At 48.6% G+C, this 17,484-nt stretch overlaps 3 protein-coding genes across 3 annotated transcripts; 2 read left to right on the top strand and 1 right to left on the bottom strand.

The window, feature by feature from the left end:
• Positions 1-206: 206 nt before the first annotated feature.
• Positions 207-1,503, bottom strand: EDB91DRAFT_327957 (uncharacterized protein). Its single transcript, XM_041326872.1, has 4 exons — positions 1,211-1,503; positions 758-1,152; positions 585-708; positions 207-534 (listed from the first exon to the last, which is right to left on the bottom strand). Exons 1-4 carry the CDS (start codon positions 1,337-1,339, stop codon positions 241-243), a joined length of 942 nt encoding a protein of 313 aa, XP_041177548.1. The 5' UTR covers positions 1,340-1,503; the 3' UTR covers positions 207-240.
• Positions 1,504-4,466: 2,963 nt separating this feature from the next.
• Positions 4,467-8,204, top strand: EDB91DRAFT_1222267 (26S proteasome regulatory complex non-ATPase subcomplex Rpn1 subunit). Its single transcript, XM_041320921.1, has 13 exons — positions 4,467-4,646; positions 4,701-4,757; positions 4,812-4,976; positions 5,023-5,465; positions 5,517-5,675; positions 5,728-5,960; positions 6,010-6,159; positions 6,210-6,316; positions 6,368-6,746; positions 6,800-7,155; positions 7,210-7,600; positions 7,656-7,774; positions 7,833-8,204. Exons 1-13 carry the CDS (start codon positions 4,524-4,526, stop codon positions 8,031-8,033), a joined length of 2,883 nt encoding a protein of 960 aa, XP_041177549.1. The 5' UTR covers positions 4,467-4,523; the 3' UTR covers positions 8,034-8,204.
• A 6,919-nt stretch (positions 8,205-15,123) lies between these two features.
• Positions 15,124-16,569, top strand: EDB91DRAFT_1052675 (NADP-dependent oxidoreductase domain-containing protein; the record flags this gene model as incomplete). Its single annotated transcript, XM_041313691.1, has 9 exons — positions 15,124-15,240; positions 15,295-15,384; positions 15,441-15,607; positions 15,666-15,690; positions 15,738-15,769; positions 15,818-16,037; positions 16,089-16,138; positions 16,191-16,347; positions 16,405-16,569. 9 exons carry the CDS (start codon positions 15,124-15,126, stop codon positions 16,567-16,569), a joined length of 1,023 nt encoding a protein of 340 aa, XP_041177550.1.
• Between the last annotated feature and the right edge of the window lie 915 nt (positions 16,570-17,484).

The following is a 17,484-nucleotide window of genomic DNA, read 5'->3' on the forward strand; positions in this document are numbered from 1 at the left end:
TAAAGTGTACAATTTTGCCCAGGATTTTGCCACTCATCTAAATTTCTTATTTTTATCATGTCGAAATGTATAGTGAAAATGCTAAATTCATCAATGACATTTCGAAACAAATCTTGCATAGCGAAAAACTCCCAAACCGCCGGTGTGTGAAGGGATGTCCCGAAGATACATAAGGAAAACCGAGTCTAGGGTTAGGGTCTGAACTTCGAAGAGAGATGCGACCCTATGTATAGCAATGATCTAAATTAAAAGAAAACCACTTTGTACGACAGCGTACATGACAATGAACATCGACTGCGAGTGGATACTGAGGAAGAAGGACACCTTCGGGGAATCTTTCCCTAGGATCCAAGCCAGAGCGATCGCAAAACAGGAACTCGTCAAAATGTATGGGTTTCCGAGATAGGCCATCATGATGGCTGTTTGAACGATAGTCAAGAGTATCCGAGTTTTAAATGGGGACCCGAGAAGGACGGGTATGGTCGGAACTCCAGCTTTGAAGTCGTCGTCAAAGTCACGCACGTCCGTCATTATCTAGGAGATATTAAGTTGGGAGTGCAATCTCGGGCAGAAGGTGGCCTTACAGAATGACAAGTGCGATTGACCGTCGACCAGATGACAGTTCCCATGATCGTCCATGGAGATGTATCCTGGTTTGACTTTTGCGAGAACTGCAGCGCTGATTGAACGACGAAGAATATCCCACAACTGTCCCCAAGTCAAAAACAATAAACCGTCATGGTTCAATAGCACATACCCTCGGATGATGCCGTTGAATATAGCCTTCATGCCAGGAACTCGTTTGATGATGAATGGTTTGCTAGATATCGGTGAAGCACTTTCCCTGTCTTTATCATGCTTCGCAAATATGAATTTCTTGATTAGTCCACCAATCCGCCGAGGTTGGAGCGGCGTTGCCCACAGAAAAGCAGGCGCAGTAAAAATTACAGTGATGATTGACATTTTTGGTGGACATTGAGATAAAGCGATCACGAGCAGCAATGCATTCAACGCCAGAAAAATACGGGCAACATAAGCCAGAGGGGCGAAGCGCTTCACGACAGCCGCACCGCCAGCGCGAATGTCGTCTTCTTTATCCTTCAAGTGGTCAACACCAACAGCAAGGATGTCGGATGTCGTGCATACTGCGATCTTTGCAGCATTCAATTAAGATATGTAAGACTGACTGATTCACAAAAAGTGGGCTTACCGGCCTCCAGTCAAGCCGTCCAGCGATCACGAACGACATGAGAGAAGAGAGCACAAGGCTGTTTACCGCCACGATGATGGGGCGGATCATGACACCGTCAACGAAGGTTGAAACTGTGGGTATACCCATGTTGTTAAAAGAATCTCCCAGTTCGCGACTGGGGTATAGAAGGTGCGGGGATCGTCTTTCCTACTGTTTGTTGACGGGACGTGCTAGCTTTTCGGTATTTAAGTTACGGTAGACTCGGAGGTTCATCTTGATATGATCAAGTGTACGTGGCATGATACCAGGGATTCGTGGCGTTTTGTCCGTGCATGGTAATGATGGTGTTTATACCGTTGAATCGTCTTTCGTCATTGATCGTGAGTGAGAATGGAGGTCCTTCGATGTTGCTGGCGTTATTGTGTGAACATCATGTTCTTAATACCGTTTTACTTGCGATAGTGTTCCGCGGAAATTCACCTAGTTATCCACTGGTGAATATCTAGGTGGATAACGTAGATAACTCGTAAAACGGTGTTACCTTGACAAGGAATCTGAGACATGATAGCAAGGAGACCATAGTGTGCAAGGCGGAAGATGAAGGAAGATGGCAAAGGGAGAATCGAAAACCGGGATGGAAAAGGAGAGTCGCAAATCAATAGTCGTTTAACGAGTAACTGCATTATTGAGTAAAATCTAGAGACTGCACAGATGGAGTAACTGTTGTCCGCCTTGCATATCATGGTCTATTATGGCCCCCCTTTTCATCATGTATGCAAGTGACAGAGTACTGATCTTGTTGGGAGCAAACATTGATGGGATTGGCCCGCTGGAAAGAAAAGTTTTCTATTTTCGTTGGTAATTTGGGTTTGAGTCGAATGTACATTACGCAGTGATTGTAAGAAGCGAAACGAAACTTTGGAATCCTTGATTGAAATCGCTGAAAATTTTGTCCCCTGGGCCCTGGCGCCCTTCATAATTACAATTCAGTGTCGGCCGAGTCGGGGATTGGCGCTCGCGCCGCTACGATTAGATAAGATATACTTAAAAAGCTTAAATCCCGAACACTGCAGATCTATGTACGTACGGGCTCAAACAAGGATCCAGTGTACGGGACACCTTTGTATGGACGCGAGTCTTTGAGTAGATGAGTAGGTAGCAGATGAGAATTTAATATTCGTAGAGAACGTTTAGAGGTGCGAGAGTGAAGACGACTCTGCGGTCGGAAACTATTTTGCGATGCTAGTGATTGTGTGTTACAATGAGGAATTCTCACGCGCGACCGAATATTGAATTCAGAGAGAAAGACAGGACATATGATATCGGGAGGGGAAACGATATTGGAAATGAGCTTCGGATTTGTATAAACGAATCAAAGTGAAGACTATATGTTTTTAATTCGTTTTGTGTGTGGGAAGGTCTGGCTTTACCAGACCAGTGCAGGAAGGCAGGGGTCTGAGCAATGCGCGTTGATCCCGCGAAGTGCGACGGAAGCAGCTCGTGCTCGGAGTGCTTTGGGATCGACGTAACACAAACCTTCAGAGCGTGTAGACTCCGAACAGTGCGTACCAGACCGAGGGGTCCAAAGGAAACACTGATTCAAACCAAAACACACTAGAAGTTACAGAAGGGAGGTGGGAGGGTGCGAAAAAATTGGGAGGGCAACAGGCAAAAGGAGATGGGCGCAGAGAAGCAGAAAGAATTGAGGCGCCGATTCTCAAGTTGAATCCTTTTGACTGGGGCAGCGTCTGATGTGTGCTTCAATGTGATCGAAGCACACATATGGCGAATCTACATGCGATCGCTTACAAAGGCACGGTTTCACGCGTCAACGCTCGCAAGCTCGCGATCCGCTCGAAACGAACATCAAGATAATGTTTGTTTGGTTGAACATTGACTCGCCAAATGACCAAAATATGATGAACTTCAAGTTATCTATCCTCCTCATTTTGATCAGTGAACATGGAACCAAGGGTCAATTAGTTGATTTACGACTCTGTCTCAAGGCATTGCCAACAGAATGGATCTTGTCTCCGTCAATACATACCTCAAAAGTAACCCATAAAAGATGATTGTTCGGTGTGCTGGAACCAAATATGAATGTGCCACTACCTGGGCTGCGCCTCGCTGGAAGGCCTGAGTATTCGAACATGCGTGTAAAACTGGACACAATCAATTTGACGCTACGTGACCGTGTTCGTGTTGGAAAACGAACCTCGCCTTCAGTAGTACTACTTACGTAATCATGCACAATGTGTTTTACTCATGCCCACAGTTGAATATACCTTGCTTCTGACCGTCGTCGTCCTCCCCGGACAACTTGTTTTCTTACAGTTTGCACTGCCATGGCCAGGGAATCCTTAAGTGATCGTGTTGAAAGTCAGAGCCCATTAGTGCCAACTGCCGAGTGGGTGCAGTTATCTGGACAAAGACCGATCTAGTAATGCCCAGCCACTTGCAGTATGTCAGACCCACAATTGCATTGTCTCGAAGCTGATCATCAACTGTCTAGAAACTCGCTGTTTGCGTTCTCTCGCTTGTACCTAATTCGATGGCTGACGAGCGGACTGGCTCGACGTTCACTTGGCTCAACTCACCACTCTGCAGTCGCGAGCAGGTGAATCGCCGACAAGGATTTGGCACCCTCTAAAGAACTACCAAGGAACACCATAACCTTTCCGCCAGTAATCACTTTCCTGCAAGAGAGGGTTCTCACTGAGGTAGACTAGACCATGTAGGGGCTGTAGAGGCTGATGTAGAGTCTACAATAATAGATCTGCTTGTGATTCAATGAGATTTTTACGAAGCACACCAGAAACCGCGAAACTCGGCAGCGCCTAGATCCGCCGGTGGATAACTGACCACAACTTTCTCCTGATAACCCTTCGGACAGTTATCTACGATGGCTAGTAATCACCGGTCACCCTTCTTGGACCAATTTCCCCGTATGAGAGACCCATACTAGCAGACTTGTTAAGAAAAAAATAGGTTGATAACAGTTGATAACCTCCTGCTAGGACCCCCGAATATAGGTGGGAAGGCCTGGTCCCGGTCATCCTGAAAAACCAGGCCTCGGCCCCTCCGAGGCCAATTTGTCCGGACAGGTGAACCAAGCATCCAGAAACAAGAAATTTGTCCGTGCGGGTGGACCAGGCCCTCCTGTAGACAGCGAGCACACACGAGCGTGATGGCAGCCCGTCACTGGTAATGTCACGTGCTTCCAAAACAGGACATATGTGACATCTGTAGGGAGCGTGACACATCCCCGACGCGCGTCGAGACTTATTGGTTTGCCAAATAGCCAGCTTTACTTTAGCGACATCCACGAGCCATGGCAGAAAGACCAGCAGCCGAGATTGCAGTTCCATCAAAGGATCCAAAAGAGAAGAAGAAAGAGGAAGACAAGAAACCAGACACCAAGGCCAATGGTGTCAAGGACGAGGAGGAGGAACTAGTGCGTACATGAACTTAGCGCAAAATCAGCATTAGCTTGACCTTTATTTTCAAGTCGGAAGAAGATGCACAGCTCAAATCTGAGCTGGAGATGCTCATTGAACGGTTAAAGGTAAGGGCACTGATGGATCAAGTTAGAACAAGCAAGTAACTGAATTGGCTACAGGAATTAAATACAGACCTCTATCGTCCTGCTCTTGAGACGCTTCGGACACTTATAAGAACGTCAACGTCGTCCATGACATCCGTTCCCAAACCACTCAAGTTCCTACGCCCACATTATCCCGGCCTGCAGACCCTGTTTGAAACATGGCCTGCATCTGAAAACAAGGTACGAGCAATGCATTTCTGTATGACGTTGGCTTATAACCACGCAGAGTCTATTCGCCGATATTCTCTCTGTTCTCGCCATGACCTACTCCGATACCGAACCACGAGGAACTCTCCGCTACCGCCTTCTGTCCGCATCTCTCCTCCCTCCTACATCCAAAATCTCTGAACCAGGCTCTTGGGGACACGAATACGTTCGTCATCTTGCCGCTGAACTAGGAGAGGAGTACACTATCCGCCAAGACGGTGAAGAAGTAGTCCCCCCACCGGCACCGGAGGCTGATTCAGACACGCCTAAATCGAAGCCTGATCCGGTCCCTGGCACTATCGAAGACTTACACAACCTCGGTTTAGAATGCGCCACATTCTTCTTGGGGCACAATGCCGAACCAGATGCTGTAGACTTGTTCGTGGAGCTCGAGATTGTTGACCGGATAGCAAGTCTCGTGGACGCGAACACGTTCGGTCGTGTGTGCGCTTATATGGATCGGTGCGTTTACCTTCTCACTTATTACTATCGTGTCTCACCTTTGTTTTGTAGATGTGTCATGCTCCTCCCTCCTCCTGACGATGTTACCTTCTTGCGCACGATACACAAGATCTACCTCCGATTCTCCAAATTCCCCGAAGCCCTCAGCGTCGCGATCCGCCTGAACGACGCTGAGCTCATCCGACAAGACTTCAACGCCTCAGGTAACCCGTAAGTCGCGTCACATCCGCACCAATCGCGACATTTACTCACATCTGGTCAGGATAATGAAGAAGCAACTCGCTTTCCTTCTTGCACGTGCACAAATTCCTATTGAATGGCTGAAACCGCCTGCTTCAGAAGACGCAGACGCAGAAGATGAACTGCCAGAAGACATTCTAGAATGTTTAAGTAACACACAGCTCAGTAGACATTTCAAGGAGTTCGGAAAAGAAGTGGGTGTTGCAGATCCGAAGAGCCTCGAGGATGTCTACAAGAGTCATCTAGAAACTACGAGTGCGTTCCACTTTGTGGAGGTCTTTATTTCTTTCTGAATGATGATCAGGATCAGGGCTGTCCGCCAATGTTGACTCGGCTCGTGCTAATCTTGCAGGCACATTCGTCAACGCGTTCGTTAACGCTGGCTTTGGTAATGATAAATTGATGGTGGAAGCCGAAGAGGGCAACAGCTGGGTGTACAAGAACAAAGATCATGGTGACTATCTTATCGGTTCGTGAAGCTTGTATACTGATGAACATTTCTAGGCATGATGAGCGCTGCGGCCAGTCTTGGACTCGGACTCCTCTGGGACACAGATGTCGGTCTCAGCCATATCGACAGATATACATACTCCCCTGAAGAGTGGATCAAGGTATTTATCACCTCTCCCGTGTCACCCACCCATGCCTATTGAACCATCTAGGCTGGTGCATTTTTCGCTACAGGCTTGCTAAACGCAGGCGTACGTACAGAAGCAGACGCCGCACTCGCTCTACTAGCCGAACACGTAGAAAACAAATCTGTCCCGCTCAAAATCGCCGCAATCATGGGCCTTGGGGTAGCATATGCAGGCTCTCACCGCGAGGACTTACTCGCACTCCTCCTTCCTGCGGTCGCGGACGACGGCGTGTCGATGGAGATCGCTGCGCTCAGCGCTCTCGCATTGGGGTTCGTGTTCGTGGGCAGCGGAAACGGGGAGATTACGAGCACGATCTTGCAGACGCTCATGGAGAGGGATGATAAGGCACTAGATGAGAAGTGGGGACGCTTCATGGCTTTGGGGTTGGCGCTTCTCTATGTTGGTGCGTTTTTATAGGCTGCTTGGGCTGGGAGATGTGTTGAGTTGGAGTTGCAGGCTTGCAAGATGCTTCGGATGCAACGCTTGAGACGCTGAAGGCTATTCAGCACCCTATCTCGAGGCAGGCGCAGATTCTTGTGGAGGTATGCTCATTTGTTGCCACGGGGAATGTCCTGCGGGTCCAGAGATTGCTGCACTTGTGTGGCGAGCACCTTGATGCCCTCAAGGAGAAGGAGAAGGAGCAGGCTGAGAGCGCGGAGGCGAAGAAGGATGAGAACAAGGATGAGAAGAAAGAAGACGAAGAGAAGAAACCTGACGACACATTCCAATCGTTCGCCGTTCTTGGTATTGCGATGATCGCCATGGGAGAGGATATTGGTGCTGAGATGTCCATGAGACAGTTCAACCACCTGGTATGTCTTGTGGAAACAACGTCCAGTCATCATACTAACGGGTATCGTTCTCAGATGCACTATGGCGACCCCATCATCCGCAAATCCGTTCCCCTGGCTCTCGGCCTCATCAGCGCCTCAAATCCACAGCTTCCCGTCCTCGACACGCTCTCAAAATACAGCCACGACCACGACCTCGCGGTCGCACTCAACGCCATCTTTGCAATGGGCCTCGTCGGCGCGGGAACTAACAATGCACGGCTCGCACAGATGCTCCGTCAGCTCGCGGGATACTACTACAAGGAGCCCGACTGTTTGTTCATGGTCCGCATCGCTCAAGGTCTCGTGCACATGGGTAAGGGCACGATTGGGATCAACCCTTTCTTCTCGGACAGGAACATCATGAGCCGACCAGCTATTGCGGGTTTACTGGCGACGATCATGGCGTTTACGGATGCTAAAGCCTGTGAGTCGCACTCTCTTTCTGATTCATGTAAGCGAGTTCTGATGACCGCTCTTAGTTGTACTTGATAAGTACCACTGGATGCTATACTTCCTCGTGACTGCTATGTACCCTCGCTTCCTCATCACGCTCGATGAGAACCTCGAGACCAAGCCTGTCACGGTTCGCGTCGGTCAGGTGAGTCCACGTTTTTCCTCTTACATATCACCCGTAGCTTATCTATTGTGTCACATAGGCTGTGGACGTCGTTGGCCAAGCAGGCAAGCCACGCACGATATCAGGTTTCCAGACGCATCAGACACCTGTACGGCTGGGGACGACAGAGCGCGCGGAGTTGGCGACGGAGGAATTCATCCCGTATGCGCATGTTCTAGAGGGCTTTGTTATATTACAGAAGAATCCTGGGTGGGAGAAGGAGGATACGATGCAGGTATAGGTGTAGGTATATGATGTGTCGTTGTACGTGAAAACTTGAAACACGGGATAGTAACACTTGTTTTATGACCAAATGGAACGTATCCTCGACTCCACGTCATTTCCCAATGCGATGTCGCCGGTCGTTGTTGAGCTGATACGCTTCTGCGATCATGACTCATGATATTTGTGGTTAGGGATTTTATGTATCTTCGAGTGTCTTATCTTGCACGATTATGATAAGCATGACAGTCGTCGTCGCAGGACATTCTGTCCCTCATTGCAAAGCATGAAAGGTCCACCGTTCGGATCTGAAACGCAGTAGCAGAAGCCAAAGTAATTCATGTCGATCGCAAGCGTGTTTGGCCTTCGCTCGGATGTTGTGCTTGGGTGCCTTGGCGACTACTACGCAGGCTCGATGTGGACTGGATCTCCGGCATAATAAAGAAGGAACGAAGTACTGTCTTCCTTCTATATGGTCTGACTACGGGAGACTAGCAAATCTCCGGTACATATGCGCTGTTTTTTTTCAAGATATGATCATGCATACTCGGCGGTCAGCCTTTTGGACGATTCATCCTGTTTAATTTATAGATTTACTTCGCGTCTCCCATCCCTTCGCTATCGAAAGCGCTGTATTGTTCTCGGTCTGTCTTAATGCTTCTTGTTCGTGCATGATGATATTGATGGTCTCATGTTGGATAGGTCTGGTATCAAGTTCGAAGAGTCCAGCAAGAAACGGGTGCGAGTGAACAAACCTTTATTATCATTATATGCTGAGCTCAACTTGGTGAGCCGAAAACGGTACAACCCCTTTGTAATCCCTGTCAAGAACTGTCATGACCACGTCAAAATGCTACCCACGGCTTGCGGTGCGGACGAGTGGGACGTTTGCGTCTGACAAAACCCTCAGCTCCCACTAATCGTGGGAGTCGGGGATGTGGGAAGTATAGGTGCAGTACAGGCGTCCCTGCAACAAAAAGACACCCACAATCCCTCCGAACAGGTTTACCTCAACCGAGCTCAGCACCATCAACCTCTAGTAACATGTCGCAGCTCATTCCGAGTCCAAGCACCACAGCCCTTCGACGGTTTAAAGATCGTACAGACACCATATGGGCTGTAGCAGTTTTCCCTGATAGACGACGTATGGTCACTGGCTCAGGCAGACCAGACGGTTCGTCTATGGGACTTGAAGACAGGTGAAGTGTTGAAGAAGATGGAGGGGCATCGCGGTTGGGTGCGGACATTGGCGATATCACAAGATGGGCAAATTATAGCAAGCGCTGACGTGAACGGAGGGCTCATCGCCTGGCACGGAGAAACTGGGAGGCCTCTCACCCAACGCATCACAGCCCACTCCAATTATATCCAGTCGCTAGACTTTTCTCCCAATGGTACAATGCTGGCCAGCGGTTCAGCAGATGCGACGACGAAATTGTGGTGCACAGAAACATGGCAGATGCAAGGAACTCCAATCCAGTTTACTCCTAGTGATTGGGGAGTCCATTGCGTTCGGTATTCGCCGTCTGGCGAACTTCTTGCGATTGGAACCACCGACGTGATCGCAATTTATAATACAGGCACGAGGAAATGCGTTGCAAAGTTCAAGGGTCACATACATTGGAACTTGTCGCTCGCGTGGACGCTCGATGGCACACGCCTTCTCTCCGGGGGCGATGAAAATGATCGGACCATACGGGTGTGGGATGCATCCACTTGGAAGCAAGTTGGTGACCCCTGGACGGGCCACACTCATGGCAGGATCTGGGCCATTGTCGTTCATCCCTCGGGGACTCATTTTATTTCCGCATGTGAAGACAAACATGTCCGTATGTGGCGGTTTTCAGATCAACGAACCATCGGGATCTTCGAGCACTCGGCCACGCCATTGTGTGCCACTTTCTCCATGGACGGCAAGCATATCCTCAGTGGAGGTTATACTAACAAGATCTCGGAGTGGGAAGTACCCAAGGGCCTAAATTCAGAGGCATGTTTTCATTCTTGATTCTGATATCACAAATTGAACCTGCTTGATGTCACAGATTCTCGCCGTCAACGTGACCGCCCGCAATGCATGCATGACGGGGGACTTGTCTACTGCCGAAGAGCTATTCACACAAGAAATCGACGCCGATGCAAACAACTACACCTCGTATGCCAATCGTTCCTTCGTTAGGTCACGAATACACAACTGGGACCATGCACTTGATGATGCAATCAGAGTGAGATAGACTGATCCACCATCCCTCCCTTACAAAACACTAACTGTTATAAAATAGTCTGTTGCCATCCAGCCCTCCTTGACAGGTTATATCTCCGAGGGTATCGCCCTATGCGGAACAGGGCGGGTTTCGGACGCGAGGGCAGCATTTGACCTCGCATTCATGTTCACGAACCAAGATTCACAGATTATTCATTTCCTTCTCTTGATCAAGGTATGTTAAATTTTCCTTACATACTCCATGCTTCATTACGGTTTCCAGGCCATCACTATTTTCAATGCAAATCAATATGAAGAGGCAATTCTCCGCGTCCGGAAGCTAGCTACTACTTTTCCGAACAATGATACTCTTGCTTGTCGTGTCGTGGAAGTGAGTATTGTAATCAAGCCCAAGTTTCACGCATCACACATTTTTTCTGAATTTCGTACATCAGGCATATCTATGTGTTCAACTCGGAATCAATGCTTCGAATAGCGCGCTTCACGACGAAGCTGCTAACCACTTCACTGCCGCCGTCAACGCTACCACCTTCTCACCTACAGCTGCCATTGATTCTACTTATAAGGACTTGGTGGTGGTACGTTGATATGATTCATTTGAACATACTTCTCACGTCGAACTCTGTGTTTTGTGCAGCTCTTTGGATGGGACCTGAAGTCATTGTGGCAAAATGCTCGCCGGAATCAGTGCGATGCACTCCGTCGGGCAGGCAGGCAGATATGTCGAAGCTGCGGAATCTTACCGACACATGATGGATATGTGCGACAAAAGCACAAAGGCCAGCTGCCTTGAATGGTCTAACGGCAAGTTTGGAGTCTGTAATGTTCTGATGGCTGCAATCCTCACCCGCATTTCATTCAGGTTTCAAAAAAGAATGCAGCGCGCTCGCTTTTGCCAACGGAGAGGCGGCCCTCGTTGAAAGAGATTACGACAGGGCCATTAGCTCATACTCCGTAGCAGTGGACCTGAATTCCGCAAGCGAGACCGTCTTTGCAAACCGCAGCAAGGCCAACTCGGGGAAATTGCTATGGAAAAATGCGCTTCTCGACGCGCAAAAGGTGCGATGACATCTACCATTTCTAGCCAATGTTCACTTCTGTGATGCATAGGTCATTGAACTCAACCCTTCGTCTCATGTTGGATATGAGGTGAAACATGCAGCACTTCATGGTGCACTACGCTACGATGAAGCTATCGAGGCCTTCGAAATGATGATCTTGAAATTGGACAGTGCTACTGACGAGCAAATACAAAGTAAGCCCCTAAGTCACGCATCCATCAAGATTCTTAACTCTTTCCTCAGAGCTACGCGAGCAATATCTCAGTCAATCTGATGCAGAACTTACTATTCGAAAGGTCATCGATGTTCGACTTGATATGGCCCCGCATCGTCTACTCAACACCACTTCCGGGCTCTTGTGCAATAGAGAAGCACAGATAAGCGCCTTCCAGATGAGCACAGAGTACAAGAAACTTCTGTTATCAATTATGAAGCACTCTCACCTCCGAACGGAGTGCATCACAGAAGCGGTGAAGATGTACTTCCGGTGCGCTATGCTATCGCATAGGTGGGAAGGGATCGAGGTATTGCTGCACGACATCAAGGACAAGGTCGTGTACGAGTTGAAGCCAGCTGGCGCTCTCGTGAAGCTAGCTGGCGCTCTCGTGAAGTTGCAATCATTCTGCAAACTTGCGCGTAAGGCGAAGTATCACTGGGCATGGGTGGATTCGTGTTGCATTGACCAGACGAACAATGTCGAAGTCCAAACATCACTCGACTCAATGTTTGCCTGGTATCGCAATTCAACGCTCACGGTTGTCTACCTGTCGGATGTTCCGCCTTCATCCACGTCTGGCGCACTGGCAAATAGCGCTTGGAACACCCGAGGATGGACCGTCCCGGAGTTCCTGGCACCCAAAGTCATTCGCTTCTACCAACAAGATTGGACTCCATATCTCAACGATGAATCCACTAACCACAAGGAGTCTATGGAGATCATAGATGAGTTGGAGCATGCGACGGGCATAGATGCACGGACACTCATCGCCTTCGAACCGGGGATGACAGACGCTCGAGAGAAACTCCAATGGGTGTCTGCGCGCGTCACCACTAGGCCAGAAGACATTGCATATTCATTGTTTGGGATCTTCGACGTCCGACTTCCTATCCATTATGGCGAGAATAAGCAGAATGCGCTCGGGCGGCTTCTGGAGAAGATTGTGGCTCAGTCGGGCGACATTACTGCCCTCAACTGGGTAGGACGACCATCCCCGTTCAACAGTTGTCTTCCAGCCGACATCTCCTCATACGCAACTCCGCCGTGCGCCCTCCCATCTTTGTCTGAAGACGAAATGCAGACAGGGGTCTCTTCGCTGCGCAATACCGTGGCCGTCGAGTTGGCTTCGAACCTTTATGATCAGCTTGAAAATATGAGCGCTCCTCGCTTCGCGGACCGCAGACTGCATCTGCCTTGCATTGCATTCCGTGTCACGGAACTCAGACGGATGCGTGGCCCCGCCCACGAGACACGGTTCACGTATGGAGTCAAGGCAGACGGGCTTCGCAAGCTGCTGATCACCAGCGAAGAGAAGCTGATTCAGTTCTCGCATGCAAGGCCCTCTCAACAGAGATTCTTACTTGTCCGTCCATGGGACCGCCGTCTCCTCGAGCTGCCTGACTTCGCAGAGCTGCCTGCCTTCGCAGATGATGCAGAAAGCTTTGCAGATTGGTCTGAGTCGGAGTCTCTATTAGACGACGCCCCCGGCGGTTCCCCGGTGGAACATGAACTGGATGATTCAAACCCTCATCTACGAGCCTTGCGATTGATGGTTCGCCTTGGGCAGCTGTTCGGTGCATTTTTGCTAGCGCAACAGCGCGGCGGAGAATACAAGAGGATCGCATCAGATTGTGATATCACTGCACAGGTGAACGATGTGGCTTCTGTTCACAGCATGATGGCCAGAGTAAGGACTCTAGAAATATTGTAGCTGTATGTATTTTTTTCAACACCGGGGATCTCTGGGAAGTTTCTGTTTGTACTTTAACATATGCGGATACTCCATAATTCCTTCAAAGTAGACACGTATAAGTTGTGCATTCGAGAGCGTCTTGTATCCTTGCACGATAAGCACGATACTTGTTTGTCGATCCAGAACATACGAGCAAAGCCACTCGTCGATTCTAGGTTGACGACAGGTTTCTATCGTATGTGTCAGAAAGGCTCGGATATATCCTTCAACTGGAGGATTGTACTGCTAGTGGCCGCTGAATGTTGATATCTTCTATCAAGATAGTTGTGATATGATCATCCTAGACCATGGTGTATGCATGAGATGCAATCGAGGGAGCTAGAAATCAATGACGATGGGTGTAGGTAATGTTATTCAGGGCTTCTTGGGCCGTAGTATTGTGAGCTGTGTGAAGTATGCAGAGGAAAGCATTCAATGGTCATACCGATGAATTTCATTGGGAATCAACCGATGAATGTCTGCGGAAGAGCCACTTACTATCCAAGGCGGCACCACTGGACTTACACATAGCCTATCAAGTTCAGTGGACCGTGCCATCGAAAACGAGCAAATTGGACCACTGAAGTGAACCAGTTTTCGGGGGATTCATTGGCCGTCCATTCATTATGCTAACTTATTTGTTTCAGTGGCTCTCGCTATTGACTTTCAACGTTTTATACCACTGACATTAATCGGCTCCCCTTCCCACAGTGCATGAAGGCACCGGAGTACAGGGAAGTTGTCTTGCAACATTTCGTTGCATTCAAGTCCCTTGCGAAAAGCCACTCCCAGTGGGAGAAGTTCTTTGGTTACAATAATTTGCAAGTCCAATGGCACTAGGACTCAACTGTGACTCCACCATGATCACTAGTACTATAAAGGCTGCGCTGAATCCACGGATTGGAAGCATGCAGGTCCCAGGATCCAGCCTACTCACCGTCGTTCATACTTTCCTGTTTCGGAGGCAGGTCAGCGAATATTGACACGTGTTTTGCAAGACGTTTTGCGATGTCCACCACTGGCAGTGGCCATGGGCTGCCATACCTTTTCACTTGCATGCATGCCATCTCCCATTCTCAAAAGTTCCCGGCGTACTGGCAGTGCTCTACTTTCGCAACGAGTATTTCTGTGCCACCTACCAAAATTCTGGATCCTTCAAGTGTTCGACGCACAACCGAGAGAAGCTCTACTATCGCATCACTAATAAGTATAAATAGCAAACTTTTGTCTCACCAAAAACCATGTGTTGGCGATTTGGTGAGTGTTTCGTACATTAGCATTTTCTACGAGGCTGCAATGCCTGCCGCACGGCATGCAAAATTCAACACTTCATTCTCAAGGTTCGCTGCGGTCAACTTCCTGGAAACCAAGTTCGGACTGCATTCAATTATTAATGGCCGAGGAAGCTGCTCGCTTAGCGCTTAAACCCGATGAGCATACCATATCGAATGTCCTCGTCCCAACTGCAGTCCTCAGACGTCCAGTTTCGCAAACTATAATTGAGTTGCCGGCCTGGAGAGACATGTGACATGCGGTCGAGCATGAAATTCTGGATCTCACGTCACAAGTTTCTCGGGTCAGAGGACTTAATTCCGGTGGCATGCCATTGCGGCGTTTAGGGGGATGCACGGCACGTAAGTAGAGCAAAATAAAACGACTTTGTAAGACTCAGTTACACACTGCAGATTAGCAAGCAAGAGTTCTGTCGCAAGACGGGGGAAATTGGTCCAAATTGGTACAGTGATATCATATCAATTGCGTCAGCTTAGCACTTATCATTGTCACTCTTAGTCACTGTATATAGGGGATTGGGGTATATAAAGACATTGCCTTCTCGAGTTCCAACATCCATTAACCACCTTAGCTATATCTAACATCATGGTCGAGTATTCCACCCGCAAAATTGGTACTGACGATGTCTCCGCCATCGGCTTTGGTGCCATGGGCATATCAGCATACTACGGTCAGACTGAACCAGATGAAGAGCGCTTCAAGGTGAAACGGGAGCGCCCTGCTATAAGTTACTGGTGGCTGACTGTCCCTTTTTAGGTCTTAGATAAAGCGTACGAACTTGGCTGCACCTTCTGGGACACTGCCAATGTCTACGGGGACAGTGAAGAGCTCATTGGCAAATGGTACGTCGTATTGCGCTGCAACAGAAAGAGCCCTTCACAAACTATGAGCGCAGGTTCAAGCTGAACCCCGAGAAGCGAAGCAAAATTTTCCTTGCCACGAAATTCGGTGCTGTCACCGATGGATCTGGTCGAGGGGTCGACGGATCCCCCAAAAATGTCCACGAGTCGTTTGCAAAATCACAGAAGTTGCTTGGTGTTGACCAGGTCCAGCTTTACTACTTGCACAGGTATGTCCAGAATGCCGAAATTATTATCCTCAAAAACCTCATTATCGTCCTCATGCAGACCTGATCCCGAAACACCAATCGAAGTATGTGTCTTTTTCTAGACTTTTTGAAGATTTCTAAAACCGGTTAGGAAACTGTGGGCGCTATGGCAGAGCTTGTCAAGTAAGCAAACGTCTCCTGGAATCTTGACTCTAGCTCATTGCTGGACAGGCAGGGGAAAGTAAAGTATCTCGGGCTGTCAGAATGCACTGCAGCCACCCTGCGCCGCGCTCACAAAGTTCACCCTATCGCCGCTGTCCAAGTGGAATATTCACCTTTCACACTTGACATCGAGGACCCAAAACTTGACATCCTAAACACGGCTCGTGAGATTGGAATCAAAATTGTTGCCTATTCGCCTCTTGGGCGTGGTTTGATCACGGGACAGTATGTAAGTACGACAGACAGACAGAAATTATTTGGATACTTATCGCATGAAAAGAAATCTCCAGACGACTTCGAAGCTGATGATTTCAGGCGGATGGTTCCCAGGTACACGTCATTTCAATGCCTAGTGAGGACTCACCTGAGCCGTACTTTGTAGATACTCGAAGGAGAACTTCCCGAACATATTGAAGCTGGCAGATAACCTGAAGAGAATAGGCGAGCAATACAACGCAACTGCTGGTCAAGTGGCTTTGGCGTGGCTTCTTGCTCAAGGTGACGACGTCATCCCCATTCCCGGTACAAAGAAGATCAAGGTCAGTGGTCACGTTCTCGCACACAACCCCAGGCATTCATAGCTTTCACTTCGACAGTATCTCGGGGAGAACCTTGGTGCCATCAAGGTTTCGTTGAGTCCCGAATCAGTCCAGGAAGTGCGTATGATTGCAGAGAAGGCGGATTGGGTGGTTGGGGAACGCTACCCTCCAGCATTTATGAAGTCACTATATGCAGAGACGCCACTTCCGAAGAGCACATGAACTCCACCATGAATTCAAGCCACATACATTCTGTGCCTGTATGTCGGTTGCATGTGTATATACTTGAAGTGATGTAGCATGTATGAAACCGTCGCAACATTGAATCCCTGTCTCCCACTTTAGTGAAGGAGGGTTTTGTCAGACACAAACGTTCAGGTACCTGTACACTGAACCGCGGGAAATTGTTGGACAGGAATTGTTTATGGGCAAGCTCCTGTTGCTGAAATACAAAGTAAATTTGCGCTCCATGAGATGGAAAGCGAGAGAGTCTTTATGATATAATTCAGTGTTCACTATCAATTACAGTACCTTGAACATTTAAATTGTCGCGGAGAGTATATCGGCTGGCCGAGGAACGAGGTCGAGACGATATGCTCCCTGTGCACCGGTGATGACATTCTTATGACTGTAAATATACTCAGTACTTACATCCGAATCGTACGCACCAGCAGCAAGAAGCCATATCACAGCATCTTTAGTCTGATATGTAGGACAGTTTGATTCAAACAGGAACCGGGGACTGGCACGGCCAAGCGCTGTCACGATGATGATAGAGAGGTAGTGCTAAATCGTAAGCTTGCGTACATTGATTTCCGTTAACCTGCAACACCATGTCTGTTTGATTACGGTGAAGGTGAGAGGAATACAATGAAGTTCCCCTGCTTGAGGAATTTGGGTGAATGATGTACATAGAGCGCTACGATGCAGACGTGCGTGTTGCGAATAAACCAACCCGTTTTCAATTCAATGCAAGACAAGGGGAAAATCGACTAAATATCGTGTCAATGATTCTTTAAGCAACAGGAAGGCATGGTAGGGAAGAGTAACCAGTGGAACTGACACAAAATGCCATCGATACAGAACTTGAACTTGAATTTTGCAATACGACACTGCAATACAACTAGTTGGTCTGTC

The sequence above is a fragment of the Suillus paluster genome (genome assembly GCF_016628075.1).
Source record: "Suillus paluster strain FC165 chromosome Unknown EDB91scaffold_23, whole genome shotgun sequence".
Lineage (NCBI taxonomy): Eukaryota > Fungi > Basidiomycota > Agaricomycetes > Boletales > Suillaceae > Suillus > Suillus paluster.

What these genes read in the sequence shown, in the direction of transcription:
- EDB91DRAFT_327957 (XM_041326872.1), bottom strand. Translation starts at nt 1,339, where the DNA reads ATGGGTATACCCACAGTTTCAACCTTCGTTGACGGTGTCATGATCCGC. An exon ending in GACGGCTTGACTGGAGGCCG is followed by an intron (nt 1,153 to 1,210) that starts GTAAGCCCACTT and finishes AATGCTGCAAAG; the next exon opens with ATCGCAGTATGCACGACATC. An exon ending in TCAATCGCACTTGTCATTCT is followed by an intron (nt 535 to 584) that starts GTAAGGCCACCT and finishes AATATCTCCTAG; the next exon opens with ATAATGACGGACGTGCGTGA.
- EDB91DRAFT_1222267 (XM_041320921.1), top strand. Translation starts at nt 4,524, where the DNA reads ATGGCAGAAAGACCAGCAGCCGAGATTGCAGTTCCATCAAAGGATCCA. An exon ending in AGGACGAGGAGGAGGAACTA is followed by an intron (nt 4,647 to 4,700) that starts GTGCGTACATGA and finishes TTTATTTTCAAG; the next exon opens with TCGGAAGAAGATGCACAGCT. An exon ending in GGCCTGCATCTGAAAACAAG is followed by an intron (nt 4,977 to 5,022) that starts GTACGAGCAATG and finishes ATAACCACGCAG; the next exon opens with AGTCTATTCGCCGATATTCT.